The 25,486-nt window shown below is 47.9% G+C and overlaps 1 protein-coding gene across 1 annotated transcript in view; it reads right to left on the reverse strand.

Moving 5' to 3' along the window:
• Nucleotides 1-371: 371 nt before the first annotated feature.
• LOC138480667 (uncharacterized) overlaps nt 372-25,486 on the reverse strand; it is a 248,614-nt gene continuing 223,499 nt past the window's right edge. The window contains exon 6 of the mRNA XM_069612340.1: nt 372-3,336. Within this exon, the coding sequence (XP_069468441.1) occupies nt 2,243-3,336 (1,094 nt within the window). The 3' untranslated portion in view covers nt 372-2,242. The remainder of the gene's footprint in view (nt 3,337-25,486) is intronic.

A 25,486-nucleotide genomic window follows, 5' to 3' on the forward strand; every position in this document is an offset into this window, starting at 1 on the left:
GAAGGGTCGGAAGCCCTTGCTTCCCCTGCTATTTCCCTTGCTGAGGAGTGGAAGGGTAGGAAGCCCTTGCTTCCCCTGCTGTTGGTCTTGCTGAAGAGTGGAAGGGTCGGAAGCCCTTGCTTCCCCTGCTGTTGGTCTTGCTGAAGAGTGGAAGGGTCGGAAGCCCTTGCTTCCCCTGCTGTTGAAGGGTCGGAAGCCCTTGCTTCCCCTGCTGTTGAAGGGTCGGAAGCCCTTGCTTCCCCTGCTATTGCCCTTGCTGAGGAGTGGAAGGGTAGGAAGCCCTTGCTTCCCCTGCTATTGCCCTTGCTGAGGAGTGGAAGGGTAGGAAGCCCTTGCTTGCCCTGCTGTTGGTCTTGCTGAAGAGTGGAAGGGTCAGAAGCCCTTGCTTCCCCTGCTGTTGGCCTTGTTGAGGAGTGGAAGGGTCAGAAGCCCTTGCTTCCCCTGCTGTTGGCCTTGTTGAGGAGTGGAAGGGTCAGCAGCTCGAGCACTGGGAAGGGCTGTATCACCCTAACTTGACCTCTTCTCTGAAGGATCCCCATTGATGTTGACCAACTAAGGGACTAGAAGGATGCAGCCTTGAGAAGTGTCACCTCCACTCCTTGGTGGAAGTACACACACAGAATGCCTGTTTACCATTTCATCCAGGTATACATAAGAAGCAGAGTTCACCAGGGAGACCTCTTGGGGTGCATACATTTGAACCTTTCACACCCAGTCGATGCTGGTTGCCTTTGTGTCGCAGCTGCAGCTGGAGATATTATATTAATCGACATCATTTAGGAATTGCAGTGGTTTGCGGTTTATTAGCAGTAGTGTGTGCAGCCTTTTCCCTTGTCTGTAGCAGGCCATAAAGAGGCAACGTCCTGGAGCAAGACTTGAGCAGCGCAGGTGCACTGGTAGAGGCTCTGTCTGTGACATTAGATGATGCGTTAGGTCTTTTCAGGGAGGCGTCTACTCTTCTGTCAATGCCGTTAGATGGCTGACTACCCTGAGACAGTGATCCATGATTCACCAGGAAAATAGAGTCAACCTTGAGGGTCACTGGATAGCCCGCCTCAGACACTTAGGTGCGACTCGTGTGGGATAAGACACAAGTGCAGTTAGCACAGTCTGGGTCCAGCCAATCTCTATTCAGAACAGGTTGGATATGCATCTTAAATGTCAAGCCGGTAGATAGAGGGCTCTGACATTTGCACAGTTTAATCTTGTGAAAGGCAGAATGGTGACCATCCACAGGGTTCCCCATTCCAGCGCTAATGTACATGAGAGATTTCTTTCCTAACCACTCTTGTGATCTGTTGTGATCTTCCCTAACCACTCTTGTGATCTGTTGCCTGGATGCTTCAGCGATCGAGTCTGGTTCCCGATGAGGTTCTGCAGATTCGCCTTGAGACGATCTAGGCCACCAGGGAGCTAAACCATCAACTGAACCATCAACTGGTGAGTCGTTGGACCTGGAAAACCAGGAGTCGGTTCTGTGCTGGGGCCATCCACGATATAACGATCTGCACATGCGCACCAGGAGGGGCGATAGCTGTAATTACTGGAGAGTGTGCCCTCACTGGATAAAGACTAGGATCTATGGGACACCCTAGGGGGGTTCTTGTACCAGAAAAAGGATGTCATATGCACATGCCCGTGAGACCTGCGCCTGTGGTGCTTCCGCCCATGCTTTCTTTTAGTGGGAGGGGAAGAGGAGGTCGGCTAGAGGTCACGCACTGGCAGCGTGAACTCCAGGATACCTTACACCTTATGAAATCAACACAATGCCCCAAACTCATTCCCCACATTGTTCATGAAAGGGATTCTCCAGTCAGCGCGCCACTGTTTCTGCATTTGGCATGCAGGGATGTGTGGGGGATACATTGTACATTGTGGTGGCACCCATGCTTCTGCACGTCTGATGGCTGTCAGTGTATGGCATACTGGGGATTCTAATTTCACACAGAGTGCACATGACTGCAGCAGGTCTCACCACCTCTCCTCTCCCGAAGCCCCTGCAGCGTGCCCGCAAGGAGCAGAAACACCGCCTCACCAGAAATCGTTTGAAGGACTCTGGGTGTCAGAAAACACTTAGATGAAGCTTGGCAGGTGTCATCATGTGCCACTATGAAGTGGGGAGACCCTTCAAGTGTCCATGAGTAATATTTATGCAGGTGTAGGGTTGCGTCATGATTCGCAGGACAAGGACGAGAAATGAGGGGTTCATGTAAAGTATCAGTCCTTGTGAGCGGCGTGGTCTTCATTTCATATCCAATAGTCCCTTAAACATTTTTACAGTAGCTCCGACAGCATCTCCCATGGCCCCTCCGACAGCCCCTCCTACAGCGCCTCCCAAAGCTCCTCCCACAAGTATTCCGACGGGCCCTCCTACAAACATGCCCATAGGTCCTCCCACCACCTTTCCCATAGCTGCGCCAATGACCATCCCCAAAGGGCCTGCCACGTGCATCTTGCCTCCGATTGATTGTAATAGCTCTGACTGCGCCTCGTCCTGGATTGGGATCTGCTTCCGGGTGTGACGCGCCTTGGCCTCCTCCAGCTGGACCTTCAGGTCCCAGTCTAATTCTTGCAGCTGCGTGCTCTTCTCTGGGCCTTCTGGCTCTTTCTTCAGGCTCTCTGTACGTTTCTTGTGCAGATGCCTTATCTCCGCTTCTTCGTTCTCAAACTGCTCTCTGTACCTCTTCTTAATCTCCTCCACTTTCTTCTGAAGCTCCTTGTTGGCCTCATCCCACATGGCATTTGCGTAGCACCGTCCACCATTCTCAAGAACCATCCTGTCGATTGCGGTGATGAGTTTTGCAACCTGGCCCTCACTCTTCTCTCCAGTGGCGCTGATGTCTATGGTGCAGAAGCGGTGGCCACACTTGGCCATCATCTCTTTCAGCTTCTCCTTGGACTCCTGGCTAGACGATTGGATGTCCTCCTTCTTCAGGCCGTCCTCCCGAACAAAGACAATGATTGTGTATTTCAATGCACCCTCTCCAAAAACATCTTGCACTATTCTCACAGCCTCCTCCTGCGCTCCGGTGATGTGGCCGACTGAGAGCGCAAGGATGATGGCGTGTGGTCCGGGTGATGAGACAACAACACATTGACCAATTTCCTGAGCCAGTGCTTCCTGGGAGTGGGCTCCACTTAGAAGTCCAGGAGTGTTGACAAGGGTCATCGTCCTCCCTCCTCGGCAGCAACTCCTCTTCTCACACACTGTGGCCAACGGGTGGACGATGGCTTCAGGCTTTGATGCTTCGTAGTCACTGATGATACATTCCTGGACACGTTTCCCAATTCCTGCTTCACCAACAAGGACAAAGCGCAGTTCTTCTTGTTGAGTTTCTGAAATCAAGACATTAACATATTAATAAGGTCCAATATCCACTTCCTACGGCTTTAGCTTCTAGCAGGAGCTGCAGGCTATTGCAGACCTGGCTCATTTCAAGCATTTGGACTTTTCCATAATCTGCAATAACTATTTCCAACACTTAACAAGCATTTCCTGTGGAAGTATCCAGTGATTAAGGGAGGGGACACAGCCTCTCTCAGCTCTCAAAAAAGACACAACACAAAGCAAAGGGAGGTAACAAGAAAGTCAGTGAGCACCATGAAAGGGAGCTAAAGGCCACAGTGAGAGCAACAATTCACAGGCTTCAAGGTTTATTCAGCATTACACATTAATAGTGCTTATTAAAAAACAAGCAAAGAAGTGAAGAAAGGCTGTGTGTAGGAAGGTGGAGGAAGAGGCAAGGACAGAGATGGGGGCACCTGTACTCCAAGCATTTCCAAATCATAAATGTGAATTGGGATATTGTTCTGCTGCATATTTTGTTATTAATGATAAATAATCGCTGTAAAAGGTACAACGAGGAGCACCTTAATGGAACATCAGCAACATGGAGCAGAAATGCAATCTGGCCAGAACCATTAGATAGGGCCTCATTCCAAGTGCGGCGGTCTGGGTCTGCCCGGCCGGGCGAAACGGATCCAGTAGGCGGGGCTGTGATGGAAGCACCGGCACCGTTAGCAACAATACCAGGTCTTCCGTGACCCCATTCTACGGGACTCCACGGGAATGGGGGCTTATACTTCCCGCCACCTCATAGCCCGGGCTGCCGGGACTTGTAATGTCCGGGCATAACCGGGATCTCAGGCGGTGGAACTGTGTTACGAGTACGACACGTATAGTCCTGGCCCACTGACTGACATGGTGTTTGCTCTATTACTTTATATATTTCCATCTCCTCAGTAACATCCTGATATACATGCATGCGAAAAAGAGGGGACAATACATTGGGAATATTGAGACTGCTTGAGCAATGCTACCAATTATGTCCTACATAAAAGCTTTTTTTGAGAGCATTGGCAGCACCGGTTCCTGGGATTATCAGGAAATAACCTTGTGAATAAAAATGTTGTTTTGATACAGGAATATTTCTGGATTGCATAGAGAAACCTTGTCATTAACTTTTCATGCAATACTTCTCATCGACATTGTATGGGAGCGAGGGGCCAGCAGGCCCCTCTCTGCCTTCACTTCTCAGTACAAAGCTTGGACCAAGTGCCTCCAGTAGTGGGTTCGCCCCTTGCCCTTATGCAAATTTAATTTTCGTTGACTTTCCTGTAGCTGGGACCACTGAACAGGACACAGGGCATCCATATTTTGTGCCCCCTTTCGTCTCCATCTTGGTGACCAGGCCTCACTGCGATAGTACAAAACGCTTCTCTCCCTCTCCTCACTGCGATCAGGCACACAGAGCACAAGGCCCCCACCGTTGTTCCCGCTCTGACTGGAAAACTCAGCGGCTCCATTCTCACGCTGAAGCTGTAGGTATTTGCAACAACTAATAAATGTATCACATCAGTCTTCCTCTGAGATCACTGTCCTGCATGTGAACCAGCATGACCTAAGCACATAGCTCGTTCATCTCCACAAACGTGTCCTTGCCCCCGCATCCTCACCGATGGAAACTTACTGCCATTCTGACCCTGTGTCCCTGCAAGATATTCCTTTCATGTGCCAGACTGCTGACCATGCTATGAGGCTCACCCAACAGACCCCCAACTAACATTAGACCCCTGCTGCAGTATATCATGCCTAATACCAACAAATGCCACATACCTGAGATTCTTGTGAGACTAACCCCACAGCTCAATGAGAGTATTATAGTGGTCAAGACCCTTAAACCTGTGACCTGTATAACCCAAACGTTATAGATGATATTGACACCTGTGTGATTTGTATAGTGACATGATAAACTACTGAGAGTCTTTTGATCAACCATTATTTAGTGTATGCATTATTTAGAATGTATTAATTAGCTTAGATAGTGACCACCCTGCTTCACGGAGACCTGACCTTCACCCATTCGGAGCACAGATATCTGACGTCCATCCTCCCGCCAACCAAGCAACCAACCAGGAGGAAGAGATGATGCCCACACCTAAGACAGCACCCTGGCTTACCAATCCAGGTCCAACGTAGCATCATATGTTAGATATGTCAGTGTGCCTATATAATGTACTGTAACATTAATTTTGCCCGAGCGCTCTCAGAGATCTAGATAAACTTTTCCTTGGACTCTCGCAGCCTGCTCTCTTTGCCTTATTCCCCGCCCGGGGTGTGTCTCTTTTATTTTCTTGCACATGTAAGTTGGGGAGGGCACAAACATATGGTGACCCCCTGCGACGTGATTTGGAGAGGTGCCTAGAGGCCCGCACTGTGCTGTGAGATCCGGGATGCCCCCCAGCAAAAACATCGCCTCCGCGGCCGACCAGCCTGTGTGCACCACAAGAAAGGGTCAAGGGTTCCCGGTTGACGAATACCGACAGAAAAGCTGCTCGCTGAGGCGGGCCACTGCTTGGTTGGGGTGCGGACCTAACTGGGGTCGGGCCGCAAACGGTGACCCTCGGATCACCTGACTGAACATGTGAGTGCTGGTTGCGAAGGTTGCCAAGGAAAGGTAAGGGGGAATAGGAGGGAACAGAGGAACAGGTGGTAATGGGTTATAGGGAGGAGTAGGGCCTGTGTGAGTGATGATGAGGCTTTTCTGATCTGTCCTTTATATGGCCATTAGGTTTCGTGAGAAGTGAATAGAAGAAGAGAAGAGGTATCCTAGCCCGAACGGGGTAGAAGACGGCGCCACGTAGCATTGTCTCGTCCAGTGCAGATAAAATAAGAGAAGATAAAGAGAAAATAGTAGGGGTCTCGTATATCGAGTAGACTCGGTGTAGTTATTTAGAATATTCTTTTTCCATGTAAGAAAGAATTCTTGGGGAAGAGTAAAAGGGTGTAAGAGGTGGGGAGCAAATGAGAAGAGTACATGGAAAGGGGAAAAGTTTGGTAACAGGAACAAAGAGGAAATAAAAGCGCGCAGCTGGTGCATGTGCATGTTACGTGTTGTATGTTTTTCCATGTCCTGTCTATTGTTTTGGTCAAAAGTATCAAAGTATTGTGATTGATTTATTGGTAAAGTGGTACACATGCAAAAATGAACTGTTGAATTTGGAAATGCAAATAATTACAAAAGTAACAGTGAATGTTGATGCATAAAAATTACTAGCAATTGAGAAGCACTTGATATATTGTTGGTCTGAAAGAAAGGACGAGTGGGTGGAACGGTGATTATGGGGAGAAAACATCGTCATGGGGGAATAACAACACTAGCTCATATTTGTCAACACCTTCCATTATACAGTGAAAAGATACAGAAGTACCATGATCAATGGTTGACAGAGATAAAAGGAGACAGCGTAACGCCGATTTGGCCAGAAGGAGGGTCATTTGATAAGTGAGTGTTAGATTTAGTGTCTACGCACTTGCTAGCAAGATATAAGGGGAAGCAGTTACAGAATAGACGGGAAGTGCTGGATCTATGGCGAATGTTCAAGGAAGTGACCCCCACAGCAGAGGTAGGTAAAGAAAGACCAACTGAAAAACAAAAATCACAGGAAGAGGTAAGCGGGACGCCAAAGGGCGAGTGCACAACAACCACAGCTGAGGGTGATACAACCAAAATATATCCGTTAATGGCAAGACCAGGATACAGCGAGCCCCTGTACATACCAGATTGTCCCACCCCCACTCCCTCAAATGGAGCGGTAGCTACCGCAGCACCACCCTATGGCAAAGGAGATTTGTATGGCACAACAAGCACACCCCCTGTGAATTTAGCACACTTGACAGGAGAATTAGACTGCCAGCTAGCGCATGCACAAATGTAGATAACACGGCTGAGGGCACTCTGCGATAAGGGCCAAACGCTGCCTGGGGGAGGGGAGGTGCTGCCATTATCCGTAACAGATCTCTCACCCCCACCAAGCACAACAGGGGAACTAGCACCAACAACACCAGAGCCATAGCTCTCAACCATTTGTCTCGCAAAGGCGGGTGAAATCACCCGATTTTGTTTTTGGTGGGTGATACGGCCATTGGAATGAATGGGCGTGCAGGAGGCTTGGCGGGTGAGTCAGCCCTTTGCAAGGCGGATGACACCCGCCAAAAGCGGGTGAGTTGAGAGCTATGCCAGAGCCAGCACGATCCATAACGTCCCAAGGGACACATGTACCACAAGGGCGAGAAAAACAGTGGAGATCGGGGGAGTTCCTGTTCCATCTGAATGACAAACCAGTGAGGATTATATGTCCAGCTACTCCAGAAAGCCAGCAAGGGGAAAGACAGGAGGAGAATGGCGAAGAAAATACAGAAATAGAAGAGATATGGAGCGACTTAGATGAATACGAGGAAGCAGCAGCCGCTGTGGGATCTCCACTACCACCGCAGCTTGACGATTGGGGCGAACCATCACCGCCACGATGGCAGGGTAGATTAAGACAGCGAACAGGGAACATGTTGGTGAATAAAATCAAGAAAGTGACGGTAAGTAAAACAGGAAAGAAACATACGTTACAGATGCCACTGATACATAAGGGAGCAGGTAGGCCACACTATATCCCATGGGCCCAAATGGACAAAAATAACTTGTTGAAAGTTTTCCCTCCACTATCGGGAGGGGCTGGGAAATGGATACACGCGTTCGAAAAAAACACGGCAGGGGTGCCACTAGCAATAGGCGATGTAAAAAGATTGTTAGTGTCGGCAGTTGGCGATCAGGCAGACGCAGTATGGGAGAAGGCGGGATCCCCAGGAGTAACAATGAGTTGTGACCGCATGACGGATCACTGTTCAACAACGTTCGAGCACAAGTATGGGATGCATTGCGGCGCACGTTTCCAGATATTCCAGATTTACATTTAGTGATGCAGTGTACAATGGAGGAAAACGAGGATCCTACGCAATTCATACTGCGGGTGCAAGATTTGTGGAGAAGTGAAACTGGCAGGCGTGGAACCAGTCCACCGCCTTGTTCTATTTTATCATCAAAAAAGGGCCTCCGAAGGAGGTACAGAAGGCCTTGGACAAAATAGCTGGGATAGAAGCCAAGGGCTGGCCTGAAATACAAAGTATAATTGTACACCACTGGAGGAGGATCAAAGAGAGAGAAAAGGAGATAGCACAGAAAAGGCTGGCAGACAAAGCGCGCAGATAGAGAAAACGAGGGGGATGAAGGAGCGGGAAGTAGGCCAGCAACAATAGCAGAGTTGCGGACGGCAGGAGAACGAGGACCGTGGAACAGAGAGGATTCATACGGCGGACCACAGTGGCAAGAAAGACCGGCAAGAGGAAGAGGTGGGTACCGTGGCCAGAGAGGAGGATTTGGGGGTATGGGGAATAGAGGATTTGGTGGGCAGGGGATGAGAGGAGGACCGCAAGGGTCTTGTTGGAACTGTAGGAGATGGGGACATTATTCAAGGGATTGCAGAATGCGCCATTCAGGGTATTTCCAAGGGCAGCAGACCATGGAAAATGAACAAGGATGGGGATACCCACACCCAGGTAGCCCCTATGGGTTACCAATGGGAAGGGGAAGACAACAAGACCAGTGCTATAACAAATCCCAAATGCAGCAAAGACAGCCACCCCCACAACCGCATCACAGCGCACAGCAACCCATGGTGAGACAAAACGCTGTAGGCAATGCAAATAGTTACTGTTTCGCACCTGCGCCATTCCGCGGCCTGACAGTGGTCAGAGACAGGGCCTCATTACAACCTTGGTGCTAAGTGCACCAACTTTACCACCATGGTGTAAACTCCGTTTACACCATGGTGGATGGCGGATTTACCGCCCCATTCCAAGGTGAGTGGGGCGGTAAATCCCCATTTCCCATTTTCCCTTCCCCATTCCCATTTTTGCCCCATAGGGCATAATGGGAGTGGGGAAGGCGCTAATTACGCCGCCGTAAATTACGGCGGCGTAATTAGCACCATGGCAGGTTAGCGCCATGGATTTTAACGCCTGCTAAAAGCAGGCGTTAAAATCAGAATCAGGCGTTAAGGGTTAACGGTGGCATTAACCCTTAACGCCTGAGTTGTAATGAGGCCCAATGTCTTTTCAGTACCAGAGCAAGAAAGGTATGCAGACTAGGACAGCCCACAGGGAGCACTTGCATGTCCAGTTCTATCCACCACCCTACATGCAGAAGAGGAACCACTAGTGGGGGCAGAGATAGGAAACACGCAGTTTATCTTCATGGTAGACTCAAGAGCAGAGAAATCATGTCTTATGGAAGGGCGGTTTCTGCTCTCAGGCAGGAATTTGGAAACGCAGGGGTTCTCTGGGGCTATTTTAAAAGTTCCTTACACTAAAGATCTTGATATAACGGTAGGGGGAAAAAACGTGCGTGCACCCTTACTGTACCACGAAGACGCGCCAATCAATTTACTGGGCAGAGATTTGCTAAGTAAATTGAACATGACCATTTCATTTACTGAGCGGGGAATAGTGTGCTCCACCCCAGCAGTATGCCCAGTACGAGCAATGTTGATGATTAGCACAGTGATGAATGAAGTTGTGGTGCGAGGAATACCCATTGACATAGACATGTTTATCTATGGCATCAAAGTGTTAGCCCGAGTGGTACCAGAGATAACGAGAAAGGAATGGAGAACACCATCAGATTTTATATTCCGCCCAATTGCACACACAGATGTCGTGCCAGGCACGATAATGTCCATAGACATCGAGGCAGTTCAGGTATCAAGCAAACGCATTGTGGTCATAGGATTGGACGCACATGAGTGTGAGTGGAGAACTGTGTTATGAATAGATCCAAACATTATGCTAAGAGACATAACTGATGAGGAATTATTCACTGATAATGAAGATGACGGAGAGATAGTAATGGAAATAAGCATACCATGTGACATCATGATCCAGTACAGAGAGGTACACAACCCACTTATGGCTAGCATTAATGCCCCACGGACAATATTTGAGGAAGATATGGCAAAGGTGGTGCCTGAAATCTGGACTACAGGCCCCCACGATGTAGGATTACTCCATGAGGAGACACCAATAAAGATAAAACTAAAACCAGGTACCATACTGCCACGAGTGAAACAATACCCAATATCCAGAGAAGCAGAGGAAGGGATTAGGGAGACAATAAATGCACCCCTGAACCAAGGTATTATAGTGCCATCAAACTCCCCGTGTAACACGGCCATCTGCCCGATCAAAAAGGCAAAAGTAGGGGCGTGGAGGATGATCCAAGATCTCCGCCCATTCACTGACGTCATTCAAAAAGAGTTCCCATTAGTGCCTAACCCGGCATCAATACTGTGCAGCATACCCAAAGAATCTACATGTTTTACTGTGGTGGATTTGAAGAATGATTTCTTCTCCATACCACTCGACCCAGGCTCGCAGTACCTGACAGCGTTCACATTAGGGAACAACAGGTATGAACATCGCAGACTCCCACAGGGGTATTGCGAGAGCCCTAGCATCTTTAACAGAGTGCTGCGTAAAGACATTGGGAATATAGATGTAGAAAGCACTATTATTCAATGCGTAGATGATTTACTCGTCTGCAGCCACATAGAAGAAAAGTGCAGAGAAGACTCCATAACACTATTAAACGTGTTGGCTGCCAAGGGGAATAAAGTGGACAAAGGAAAATTGCATTACTGCCTGGCTGACGTTGTATACCTCGGACAGCTAATATCAAAAGATGGGAAACGGATACTCCCAGACAGGGCAGCTGCTATACGCAACGTGATCATACCCTAAAACAGTTAAAGAAATGCAAAAATTCCTCAGTATATGTCATTATTGCCGAGCATGGATCCTTGATTACGCAGCATACAAATGCCCATTGCTACAAGCATTGAAAGAGGCACAGAAGAGTAGGGCCCCAATAAAATGGACACATGACATGATGGCAGGGTACTTTAGATTAAAAGACCTCATTGCAGATGCTCCAGTACTCGCGAACCCAGATTATGAGAGGGAATTTTTCTTAATTTCACACTGCAATGGAACACTGATAACAGCAGTGCTCACACAGAAAACATCATTAGGACACAAACCATTGGCCTATTACAGTGCAACATTAGATGCAGGGATGCAAGGACACTTCGCGTGCGAACAGTCCCTCGCTGCAGCAGCTTTCACCAATTAAAAAAGTGCCACAATCGTGATGGGATGTTCGGTAACACTATATGCAGAACACTCCTTATTTGCAATTCTTGAGGGGTCAAAATCAACATTAACAACACAGAGAGCGACAGCATATGAGATAATAATTTCGAGCCCCAACGTACACGTTGTCAGGTGCAAAACAGTAAACCCAGCAACATTTATTACAGAACCATGCACCACAGAGGACATGCAGGAACACGACTGCGCCACCTATGAAGGGGAGGGCGATGATATTCCCAAAGCGAGCAAAAACACCCTGAAGGAAGGAGAGATATATTTCATAGATGGGTCAGCATCGATAAACCCTGAAATGGGGGAGAAGCATGTAGGGATGGCCGTAGTACGCATGGAGGAAGATGGCTATGAAACAATTGTCCAGAAGCCCCTCCCGTCCCATTACTCTGCACAAGCAGCAGAACTAACTGCATTGATTGAAGCACTGCATACAGCTAAAGGTGCACAGTAACAATATACTCAGACTCAGCATATGCAACAACCACAGTCCATTCAGGGCTATCCCGCTGGCATTGGAGGGGGTTCAGAAGAGCGGATGGCTCACCAGTACAGCACGCCTCACTATTGACTTAACTGATAGATGCATTAGCAGAACCATCGGTAGTGGCAGTGGTGAAATACCAAGCCCATACTAACAACACAGATGCAGTCTCATTGGGAAATGCGGCAGCCGACGCAGCAGCGAAGGAGGCCTCGTATTTCAATACAACACCAACAGTTGAGTGCGTTGTAAAATCAGCCATTACAGAGCCATTAGAAGAGGCGTACAGTAACACACCAATAGCGCAGATAATAGAACTACAAAGGAGAGCACCACAGGAGGAGCAAGAGTTGTGGAGCAAACGGGGGTGCAAACAATCAGCCACAGACCTAATTTGGAGACAGGAGACAACAGGAAAGGTAGTGATGCCAGTAGAATTGCTAGAGGTAGCATTCCAAAAGCTGCACTTCCCAGCCCACGTAGCAAAACAGCATATTGCAGCAGACATCCAGGAACATTGGTTTGTCCCCAATGTATAGGATTATTTGTCAAAATGTGTAGTAGAATGCACAGCATGCCAAACATACAATTCAGGAATGACATTGAGAACACTGCGTGGCACACTGCCACGACCAGTAGGCCCATTTAGAGAACTACACATAGATTACGCTGACATGGGAGAGCGATGTAACGTAGCAAGGTATTTAATTGTAGTGGTATGTGTGCGGCGAAGTTCCTGGTGCGAGAGGTCTTTTCTCGTTGGGGAATATGTGATGTGATAAGATCAGACAACGGCACACATTTTGTGAATGACCTTTTCAAGGAATTGACGTCACACAAACTGTGTTCCATTTATCATCCGATGGCGAATGGGATGGTGGAAAAGGTCAATGGATTATTAAAGAGTAAACTATCAAAATTGTGTAATATGCTTAATAAGAATTGGGTGTATTGCTTACCCCTAGCACTGTTTCAACTCAGAACACAACCGTGCAAGGACCACCATCTGAGCCCCCATGAGATTGTGACTGGGAGGCGAATACACACACTGCTCTCCCCGATTAGGAGAGCATCAGACGCACACAGAGTTGCCACAGTGCTGGGGGGGGGAATTTAAGGAATACCTGACCCAACTGACGCACCACCATTTACTAAGAATGCAGCAACTGATACTACCATGCCAGCTGCAGACAGCCCAAGCGGGCCACTGATGCCAGGAGCACAAGTTTATGTTCGGAGTTTTGTGAGGAGATGGAATTCATAGAGGTTTCATGGCCCCTACGAGGTCATGTATAGTACGCCCACCGCAGTTAAAGTTAAGGGACTGAAATATTGGGTGCACCTCTCAGATGTGAGGAGGGCACGTGATAGTGCACTCCCTCAGACTGAACAGGAATGCGCAAGCGGCACCGCGGATGAGGTTCAGACACAATGCTAATGTGATTTAAGTAAATAGAATATGTAAAGGGCGAAAGTGACGACAGGCCCTCTGGTTAAAATCAACTATGTCCATGTCATTTATCTCCTTCCACTTTCTTTTCATCACTATCTTTCTCTCTCTCAATATTGACATGAAATGCTTAAAGCAAAGGACGTAATTAAAATAACCGTAAACAAAGTGAATAGCAGAAATGAGTAAATAATGAAAAAGTAAATATGTAGATATACAACTGTATTTATTCTGGTGACTTAACAACTTTGTATCGCCCCTCCAGGTGGCAAATGGACCAACGCAGCACAATCACCGAAAACACCATTATGTTAGATAGTGATAGGGACGCCATTAGGGCTAATAGGTTCAGCAATGTTGAATGTGTTTTGAAATATGGTGCTTTTTTGTTTTCAGTGATGTTGTTTTTCATGGCCTGGTACTATACACTTTTATCTTTGGTTAATGACATGCACAAGGGGGGAACGGGGCTAACTTGATACGAGAAGGTTCGCACTTAATATGGACTGGAGTAAAGACAATGGGCCTCATTCCGAGTACGGCGCTAACCAATGGCGCTATTAACGCCTTGGTTGACGCCGTACCCGGACCGGCAGCGCCTTGGTGGATGGCGGAATTACTGCCCCATTCCAAGGTTGGCGGGGCGGTAATTCCCCATTCACCAAGGCTCTTCCCCATTCCCAAATGAGCCCCCATAGGGCTCAATGGGAATGGGGAAGATGCAAATAACGGTGACCGTTCATTACGGTCACCGTTATTGGCTTGGAGGCCCCTTTGCGCCCTCGACTTTAACACCTGCTCAAAGCAGGCGTTAAGGGCGAGGGCGCAAAGGGAACCTCGGAGTATGGCGGTAAGGGATTACCACCACTGGTCTCGTTACCGGTGGCCGCTATCCCTTACCGCCATACTCGGAATGAGGCCCAATGTGGAAAGAAACGTATGACATTGATGCTAATGATACAAATGCAATGAAACATTCAGAACACTCTGCCACCGATCCAATAAGTGTGACCTTGTTACATCCGAGTATAAATATAAGTAATGATTATGAATTGAATGTATATGATGGTGACTACTGTTGGCCAAGCAACGTAGCTAACACAAGCTCGCATGAACAAATAACAGTAGAGCCTTCCTCATATTACGCTGCTGCCACTAATGAATACATACATGATGACATATTTAATGGTAATGACACAGCTTGGGCGGGCATGTTCCCAATACACTACCAAAGAGTGAAGAGCCACAAAGAGGGAGGGAGAAGGAGAAAGAAGGGGGGGGCAGAAGGGAAAAGACATGACATTTATCATGACCTAGGGTTAGATGAGATAGAAGACCCCCGCCATCCAGATCAATCAAACAAGTGGTATTCGGACATGAGTGCCACGGCAAATCAGGTGACAAATGAGATCTGTTACGTTTGTTCGCTCATACCACATGCATCAGGGACACCAAAAATGTTAGTGCCACAGGCAGTGCCCTTGTCGGAGGCCCAGTGTTTGATTCATTTGGTTTTGTGCAGGATAGAAAGCACCTTCCAAGCGCACACCGTCACAATGGAAAAACTGGAAAATGAGAGAACATGCACAAGCAGACGCCAAGGAGTAATTTGCCTTAAGGAACAATTTCTTGTCATCAAAGGGACGAGGTATGCAGAAAATAAATGGCACGAGGAAACTATCGAATGCAAAGCAGAAGCACTTCGAGGCCTATCCAATGACACTTTCCAATGAATAAAGGAAGTATTTGCCCCCATCTGGTCGCAACATGTCACGAAGCTAACGTGGGTCACAGCATTGGAAAAACTGTATCAAAATACAGAAAGAAGTACCACATGAACTGTGTTTCCATGGGGAAGGAAGAGTGAACATGGGGGAAACAAAGAAATGCAATAAGACAGTAATCATAACTGACATGAAGAAAGGCACCGCTGCACTAATGGACATGTACTGGATTTGCGGCAAACAAGCCTATCTACACCTCCCAACAGCATGGAAAGGTACATGTGCCTTGGCCACCCTCCACACAGCCCTGCTGGTAATACCAGAGAGTCACATACACGGAAAAGAAGGAAAATCGGCTGGCATATTGGCAGCAGGGCAATCGGCTGGCATATCTGCAGCAGGGCAATGGGTTGAACCATCGACAGCGCCCCAACAAATGATAACAGAAGCTCCAACTTACGAACTATTGTCAGAATATGAACTGAAGAAAAAGCTAACATGAAGTAAAAGGTCCTCCAATTGCATCTCATCCGAATCATCGAAACTCCTTGCTGAGATCCCGCTGAAGTACAAGCTCTTTTCATCAGCAGAGACATTTTTTGCATCACTCCTTGTCCCGGGACTCCACGCATGAACAAACGCCAAATGGTTGCAGATAGTGCGCTGGGAGCTCATCCAACTGGCTAACGACACTGAAGAAGGGTTCAACGTTATAAAAATAGAGCTCCGTGCACTGCGCCTAATGCAATGCAAAACAGATATGTCCTAGATCTCCTCACGGCAATGGACGATGGTGTTTGCTGAAAAATTGGGGGGGCGTGTTGCACGTTCGTGCCAACTGAAGATGCTGATAACAGGACACTCTCACATGTGATAACAGCAGTACACAATTTAGGAGAGAGGATGAGAACAGAAGGAGGCGCAGAGGAAATCACATGGTTCGACAATCTGTTCAGCTGGATACCATCATGGGTAAACGTGGCAATGAGAATACTTGTCCCCATCATCGTCTTTGTGATCCTATTCTTCTGTGTGTGCCAACTGGGACTCCGGTGTTGTGAAAAGAGCATGCCTACCTCAACTATGATGATGGTAACAATGGGCCGACTGACAATGGTAGCTACTATGATAGACGCACAAATACAAACAGGGAAATACAACACACCACAATACAGGATGACAGCCATTTACAGGCAATACGTGGACAGGGTTGACAATTTGTACCACACAACAATAAAGGAACCAACGGAGCTGCAATAGTACAGAGAGGTATGGGTGGACTTAGATGGAGATGGTGGGAGGTACTTAATGTGTATACCAGACGAATATGCCAGAAGAGGGAATAGCCTAAAAAGTGTGTGCAGGGTGTGGATGCCAATAAAAGGCACCCCGGCGTGGGACGAAGCAGTCGAGGAGGCTGAGTGCTACCGAAGGGAGAATGAAAAGAATAAAAAATAAAATATTCGTTACTTTAGATTTAATTAAAGGGGGGAATGTGTGGGAGCGAGGGGCCAGCAGGCCCCTCTCTGCCTTCACTTCTCAGTACAAAGCTTGGACCAAGTGCCTCCAGTAGTGGGTTCGCCCCTTGCCCTTATGCAAAGTTAACTTTCGTTGACTTTCGTGTAGCTGGGACCACTGAGCAGGACACAGGGCATCCATCTTTTGTGCCCCCTTTTGACTCCATCTTGGTGACCAGGCCTCACTGCAATAGTACAAAACGCTTCTCTCCCTCTCGTCACTGCGATCAGGCACACAGAGCACATGCCCCCCCGCTCTGATTGGAAAACTCTGCTGCTCCATTCTCACGCTGAAGCTGTAGGTATTTGCAACAACTAATAAATGTATCACATCAGTCTTCCTCTGAGATCACTGAACTGCATGTGAACCAGCATGAACTAAGCACATAGCTCGTTCATATCCACAAACGTGTACTTGCCCCCGCACCCTCGCAGATGGAAACTTACTGCCATTCTGACCCTGTGTCCCTGCAAGATATTCCTTTCACGTGCCAGACCGCTGACCATGCTATGAGGCCCTCCCAACAGACTAACATTAGACCCCTGCTGCAGTATATCATGCCTAATACTAACAAATGCCACATACCTGAGATTCTTGAGAGACTAACCCCACAGTTCAATGAGAGTAATATAGTGGTCAAGATTCTTAAACCTGTGACCTGTATAACCCAAACGTTATAGATGATATTGACACCTGTGTGATTTGTATAGTGACATGACAAACTACTGAGAGTCTTTTGATCAACCATTATTTAGTGTATGCATTATTTATAATGTATTCATTAGCTTAGACAGTGACCACCCTGCTTCACGGCGACCAGACCTTCACCCATTCGGAGCACAGATATCTGACGTCCATCCTCCCGCCAACCAAGCAACCAACCAGGAGAGAGAGATGATGCCCACACCTAAGACACCACCCTGGCTGACCAATCCGGGTCCAACGTAGCATCACATGTTAGATATGTCAGTGTGCCTATATAATGTACTGTAACATTAATTCTGCCAGAGCGCTTTCAGAGATCTAGATAAACTTTTCCTTGGACTCTCGCAGCCTGCTCTCTTTGCCTTGTTCCCCGCCCGGGGTGTGTCTGTTTTATTTTCTTGCACGTGTAAGTCAGGGAGGGCACAAACAACATCTGTAATATCGCAGGAAACATAATGTAACATTTGCAGTAAAACGAGACCTGGTGAGCAACGTCCTAAACATGTAGATTTGTTTCCCCGTTGTTGGTACACCAAAAAGACAACTAACTGCCTCAGTAGACTCTGTCCGTTGTGTGGCACTGCATTCAAATCACACTGCTTGCGCACATTATGACGTACTGGATTCTGCTTCACTGGAGTACAAGGATGAGTAGAGCTAGAGTAGCCAACTCAACCCTCACACTTCTTCAAAACAAAACACAATGCAATCATGAAGGGACATTTAAGAGATATACCTCGTTTGCCTTTTGTGGTAACGTGGGAAAATGGAGAGGTGTGACGGTGAACCAATAGTAACCCAAACAACACAGTATCACTGTCCAAAATAAAGGCAATGTCCAATTGAGGTTCTATAAAAATATAAATACTTTAATAAAACACACCATATGCATGTAGAACAAAAAGAGATTACCATATAAAAACCCACTGCAAAGCAAAGAGCAGAGAACATACAACTGTGGGGTGAAATATAGCCCCTGGGTGCCAGAAATAAATAGGCCAGAGTCAGTTATGAGGGCTCACCAAAATACAACGCCTGAACGGAAATGATGTCCGACATAAGGCCTATCGAGCCCAAATCAAAAGGAAAGAAAGTGGATCTCCATTTCAAAATGCATATCTGTGTTGGCACTATACAGAAGTCATTTAGTTCTTGTGTTGCCACACCATTGGTGGCTGTTGTTCATCTATTTGTGATATTAGATTGAAATAAATTAATAAATCTATATTTTGAAGACATACCAGCCTGGTTACTAGTCCATTGTGGCCCGGGTACTTGTTGACGGTGGGTGCGAGACGGGTTGGAACCTTCCCACATTGAACTCTTCAAAAAAATTAAAAAGTGCTTTATTGTGCGTGACATTCATTGTGGGGGAAGGAGCTCCCTGACTTGGGTGTGACTGTGTAATGAACCACGACACAACAGACTACAGAAAGTAGCACTCTGAGCAAAGTTCCAGGGGTAGTATGTAAGGAACTACCATAAACAGGATATTGGGTTGAAAACAGGAGCATCCATGACCTAACCAGGCCCCAGGATCCCAGTGGATCTTGAGAGTAGTTCAGTGTCAATGGTACCTGGATTCAGTTGTTCGTGGATTGATGATTGTGATGCTGGAAATGCATCGAAGGGACAGGGCCTCCGTATCCTTGTCCTATATTGCTTTATCATGTGTGTTCTGTTGTGTTTTCCACGCAGGAGTTCATGTGGGACTCCTGGCGGTGCAGTTCTCTGTTTTGGTTTGGTGAACAGTAGCCTTGGGATACCCTTATGGCACCCATGGGTGGAAGTACAACCCTGTACTCCTAGTGTATGTTTTTGGGCACCTGTGTGTGGCCCACAGAGCAGGGTATGGGCTGGTGGCAGTACCGTGCTCAATTGACATGTGTCCTGCGCATCCTCCATTTTGGGATGCGCAGGCCCTGTCATTGGAATCAGTGAATTCCTGATAGGAAACAAGATGGCCCCTGTGGCCTCTTTCTTTCTATTGCCTGTTACCTTTTCCCGAAGTCCCGGGAAGCCCTGACTCTGTCCCTTCCCCTTGACTGTCTGTTGGGTGGAAGTTCCATATATGGTATTGTGGGGAAGTGCCAACCAGACTGGCTGGAGCATTCCCAACGACTGTATGCTGTGGGTACGCCCGTGGGCGGGACCTGGGTAAATGGAGTGTGTAATGAAGTCGCATTTCATGTTGTGGGTGTCTAGTATCTGGTGTTTGACACAAAGACTGAGACAGCCCTGCCCGAAACTGGTATGAATGCAGTGTTTAGTGTTGAATGGCTGGGTACTTGTCCGAATCCACATTCTGTGTTGTTAGTGTCTGGATGGAGAAGAATTGCCTGAATGCACCGTGCGCCTGATTGGCTGCCTGACTGCCTGAATGCCCTTCTGAGTGATTGGTTGCCTGAGTGTGACCCAGCAGAGTGAATGGGAGATCAACAGTATATCTGGCGGCCTCTCACTGCTAGAAATTGTTCAGAAGCTGAAGTTGATACTTGATGCTTACTCTCAAAGCCGAGCCGGAAGAAGAAGATGAACCGTTGTTCCCTTCCGTGTTTAATCTGAAAGCTGCTGTGTCTTCAGGAACTGATCCAAGAGAGGAACTGGTAAGGAGACCTCTCCCCGAGCTACGAGGACCATCGTGCACCAGCTGATCTTTGGCAAAGCTCCCTGGTAGACAGACCTACCAAAGGCTGCCGACAGGAGAAGGGGACTGCTGAGGAGAACGAAGAGAAGCACCGGACAGCCATCCACCTGTCGACGACCGCCGTTGCTGAACAGGAGCAGCAGTGCTCCCTTTGCCTAAGAACATTTGATCCAAGGACTCCCTTGTTCATCCTCGTCGACCGCTTTCGACCTGCCGGAGAAAGTCAAGGCCGCCAACGGCCAAGGAGAATCCGCTGGTGGGCTTAAGACCTCAGAGACAGCGACAAAGCTACTGAAACTAGCCATGGTCACGTCCCGTTCGCGGACGCCAGATGCTGATGACTCGACGCCCTTGCTGGGCCAAAGTTCTTTATTCACTCTTTGCGGCAACGAACACTCATCATAGAGGTGCACCGCACTCCTCTTCTTCACAGGACGTTTACGAGCTTTCGCCAACGAGCACTGCGAAGATCGAGGCTGCATCCTCAACGACCACTGTTACCCTTTCTTCATCTCGGATGTTCGACGACCCGTGGCCCCTGCTTGAAAGGGAGCGCACTCAAGAAGGGCCCATCGATTTCCCGACGAAGGACTCTACAACACAAGGCACATTTGGGTTGCAGAACTATAGAAGAAGATAAGAATCTACTAGACAATATATGGACTGGGCCTGTAGTGCATCTTCATTTACAGGTTGCCCAGGTGGGGGGATCCTCATACAGAACTGTGCCTAGGTAAACGGGGCAGTAGTCTGCCAATTGTCTAACCAACTTGTCTTCCTCCTAAGTCTATGGTTGATATCGTGTTGCTGTGTTGATTCATATGCTATTTGAACTGAGTACAGTAGATACATTTTAATGGAATCAGAGTAATCGTGGTATCTCCTAGAATTGTATATATCTACCATTTTTGGAATTGTTGGAGCGCAAAGTGTATTATCGTGATTGTGTATATAACTTTGAACCTTATTTATATAAAGACTGTGTTTAAACTAATACAGTGTGTGGACATTCCTTTGTGGGGGCTTGGGGACTACACTAAACCAGCCCGCATCACCTCCCGAGAAGCTAGGCCTTGATTGCTCGTCCATTGCTACCGTTTAGAGAATCTTGGCTGGGTTCCTCTGTGCATCTCCTCTGCCGTGTGGAGAGCAGGAGTACAGACGTCCCCACCGGTGTGTTTCTTTACACTGCTGGCAGCAGTGGGATGATTATGGTTTTAAGAATCAGTGTGTAGCCTTGCCATTTACAATATATCTACACTTTGTTAAATTGAGGTTTAGTTGTGTACAAGATAACTGCATCACAAGCAATGGAATCTATTGCGAATGGTAAATTGACTAGGATGAGCTTAAAGGCTCTCCAGAGTGCTTTTGAAGCCAGGGAGTTAGACTTTGTGGATAAGTCTAGGACTGAGCTGATAGCTGCCCTGTTGGACTACCGGGCTGATTGTGAAGCTCTTGAAGGGGATGATTTAACGATTGAGGCCCCTGCCCCTGGGGTTGCTGTTGAATCTGTTTCTGGGAATGCCGCCATTCCTGTTGCCTCCGTTCCGACCTCCAGCAATGTTTCTTCAGTGAATGCCTTGGAACTTGAGTCATTAAGGATGAAATTGGGCTTTGAATAACACAAGTTGGAAATAGAAGCTGAGTTTAAGAAAGAGAAGTTGGCACAACGTGGTGTGGAGCTCAAGAATAGGGATCTTGAACTCAAAGATAAGGACCTTGAACTAAAGAACAAGGACACTGAGTGTCAGAAAATCCAGCTAGAGAAAGCTAGAGTGGAGACTTCAGCTAAACCCGTTGAGAGTGTCAGGTCCCCAGCCACCAAGTTTATGAAAGATTTGGTTGGTGTGCATGCGGAGGGTTCTGATATCCTCTAATGGATTGAAGCGTTTGAGATGGCTTGTGCAGTTCATGAGGTTGATAAAAGAGATTGGGCTAAGTGTTTGTTAAGCAGAGTGCCTCAGACTGGATATGACTGTATTCTGAAACTGAGTGTAGAAGAAAGGAGTCAGCAGGGTTGGATTGGCCCCTCGGCCTTTCAGCTCGTGGCCGGGCCGAAATCATCCCTGGGGATTGGGGGCTGTTTTCTGGCCATGCCTGGGCCGGTTTGCATATTTTTTTTACCACATTTTTTTTTCTTTTTTTCAAAAAGCCTTTCATCCTTCTTAGGTTGATAAATGAGTACCAACACAGGTTGTGTGATATTGTATGCATATTTGTTCTACAAAAAAAGAGCTTACCTGTAAGTGCTATATAATAACATATTATCACTTGGCCTTGGACGTCTGCTTGGATTCACAGTAATTTAGTGTACTTAGGTACAATGCTATTTGATGCCACCTCCTGTTTTGCCAAAGGGTGAAAGGTTGTGTTTGATCACTTCCCGGGATGTCACTTTATGTTATGGGTGGGGGTCAAATGACATCACTTCTGGTGATGTCATCAGAGGTTAAGGGTTATGAGGCAAGGGGTGGGCCACTTTTTTGAGGCGAGGGGTGGGCCACTTTTTTTTGGGTGACCGGGCCTATTTCTTGTCCCAGTCCGACCCTGGGAGTCAGTATGAGGGCATGAAGTCTGCTTTGATTGCCAAGTTTGTCAAGACACTGACACAATACCTGAAAAGGTGTAGGGATTTTAAGAAAAGAGAGAATGTGTCTTGGATTGACTGGGTGAGTGCTGCACATATGAACATTATGGGGTGGATTGATGGTTACAAAGTGTAAACGTTTGTTGAATTGTCACATCTTTTGTTTCTTTTGCATTTTTCGGAAGCCAGTTCACCAGAGCTGCGTCAGTATGTTGATGACAGGAACATTTTAGATCCCTTTAAGTTGGCCAGCCTGGCTGACAAGTGGGTCTCCCACAGGTTGTCCCCCAAGGACTCCAGTGGGAAGGACAACAACAAAGAAAAGGGGACATCTCAGAAGTCTGAGGAGTCCCAAAAGCAGTCACAGTCGAATAAGCCAAAACCTTCCTCTCCTAAGACCCAAAAACCTAGAGGGGATAAGTCATTTGCGGGTGGGAATAAGAGAAGTGGTCAGCTTGCTGCAAAGCAGGGTCCCAGTGGTTCCAATACCGTACCCCGCACACCTGCCACTTGTTGGGATTGTGGGGCTCTGGACCACAAGAAGGGGCGACCCCAAGTGTAAGAGTAAGGCACTTGAAGTCCAGGCCGTCAGCCTGACCTACCCCTACTCCGTACCTGAGGTGGAGGCCACTGTCCTCCCCTCCTCTACTGGGATTACATTGGTGCTACCGTAGAGATTTCCTTAGTGTCCCTTGGGGCCTGGGAACAGATGCAAAAGTACTGGCGACAACCCCACAGAACACCCGTAGATTTTTGAGGTGTCCTCCTGAATGGCCAGCCTTCTACTGGTTTGAGAGACACTGGTGCAAGCATGACAGTGGTGGACAGGACCCTGCTCAAGCCAGAGGATTATGTAGGTGCTCTTCTGAGAACTGCCAGGTTAGCTTGTGGTCCTCCCAAATTATCGCCTGTATTCTTAGTCAACATTACGATTAGAGACAAGACAGCAAAGCTTCCTGTCCTGGTTCAGGACAACGTGCCTGATAACATTTTGTTAGGGAATGATTTGGTAGAAATGGGGATGATCTCGGATGGTCTACCCATGCTGCGGCGGCGGTCACCCGATCACAGGTCACACCGGGTCCGGTTGCGAGTCCGGTACCCTCGCAGACGGGGAAACCCAAGGCACCACGAAAAAAGGAAGCGCAAGAAGGCCGCCTCTGCGAAAGGGATCCCTTCTCTTTCTGCTGCTCTGGCAGCACCCATTGGGATTCATGCTCCGGCCGGGCTGGATTCAGTGGGGACCCAAGCCTCAACTCCTGTGGGAGACGAGCCAGAAGACTCTCCTATGGGAGAGGTACTCAACCCAGAGGACCACCCCGACATTCAATGCTTGTTAGCTGAAGGGGAACCCTCCCAGGCGGACTTCTGTAAGGGTCAGAGAGAGTGTCTCTCTCCCGAGGGTCTGAGGGAACAGGCCCTGTCCCAGGCACAAGGAGAAGCGCCTAGGACATTCCGGATTTATTGGGAGAGTGAGCTCCTTGTTAGTGAGCCCACTAAGCCTGAACCTGGTGCCCTCAAAGGTTGGTGGTACCCCAGGTTTACAGGCCCTTCCTACTGCAATTGGCGCATGAGGTGCCCTTGGCTGGTCTTCTTGGGACCAAGAAGACAAACCAAAGGCTCTCTGCCCATTTCTACTGGTCCCGGATGGGAGTAGAAGTGGAGTTCCACTGCAGGACCTGCCCAACTTGTCAGTTATCTGGCAAGATTGGAGGCAGTGTCATTGCCCCACTGCAGCCTTTGCCAGTAGTTGGCACACCATTTGAGGTGGTGGGCATCAACATTGTCGGTCCCCTTGACCCTCCCACTTCAGGTGGACATCGGTTCATTCTGGTCTTGGTTGATCATGCCAACATTTACCCTGAGGCTATACCCCTTCGGACTGTTACTGCCAATGTGGTTGCCAGGGCTCTCGTGCGCATTTCTACCCGTGTTGGATTCCCTAAAGAGGTCTGTGACAGAGGATGCAACTTCATGTCGTGTTACATGAAAATCATGTGGAAAGAGTGCGGGGTAACCTAAAAGTTCTCCACCTCTTTCCATCCCCAGACCAATGGTCTGGTCGAGAGATTTAATAAAACTCTCAAAGGCATGCTAGGCGCTTTGGAAGTGCCCCTACGGAGGAAATGGGATCACCTCCTGCCATGCTGCTGTTTGCTTACAGAGAGTTACCTCAAGAGGGTGTTGGTTTCAGCCCCTTTGAGTTACTCTTTGGACATCCCGTGAGGAGGTCCCTTGCCTTGATCAGAGAAGGTTTGGAAGCCACCCCTCCAGGTCCTGCCAAGCAAGTGGAGGACTATGTGTTAGGCCTCAGATGGAGGATGACACATATGATGGGTCATGCGACAGTGTTAGGGAGAATTCTCTTCTCAGGCTAATTTTCCTTACCTATAGAGTACCCCAGCAGCTTTGCTGGATTTGAAGGGTTTATTTTTTCCCCTGCTAAGAGAGTGAAACCCTTTTTTCCCACTCTTAGACAGATTGCTAGTGTGTGTTGTAGGCTATCTTGTGTGCTTATGGGCTATGGGGTTTTTCTCACCCTCATTGGAATCATCTTTTCAACATGTGTGTTACACAACACCCTCAGTGCCGTAACACAGGGGTGTCTTAGAGACCCCCAAACATAGACTCCACACCCTGGGACTGACTACTGTCTCCCAGGGCATGTAAAGTTACCATTGACTTTACTAGTGAATAGAACAGAACCAGTACAACCCATCTTACTATGGAAGTACTGGAAGGGTTAATAGTTTTTCCCTGGTGTTCATTTTTGAGGGGGTACCGTACAGTCCCTCTCTCCAAAGTTTCTGGTTGGTG

The sequence above is a fragment of the Ambystoma mexicanum genome, chromosome 5p, assembly GCF_040938575.1.
Source record: "Ambystoma mexicanum isolate Mex_15411 chromosome 5p, UKY_AmexF1_1, whole genome shotgun sequence".
Classification (NCBI taxonomy): domain Eukaryota; kingdom Metazoa; phylum Chordata; class Amphibia; order Caudata; family Ambystomatidae; genus Ambystoma; species Ambystoma mexicanum.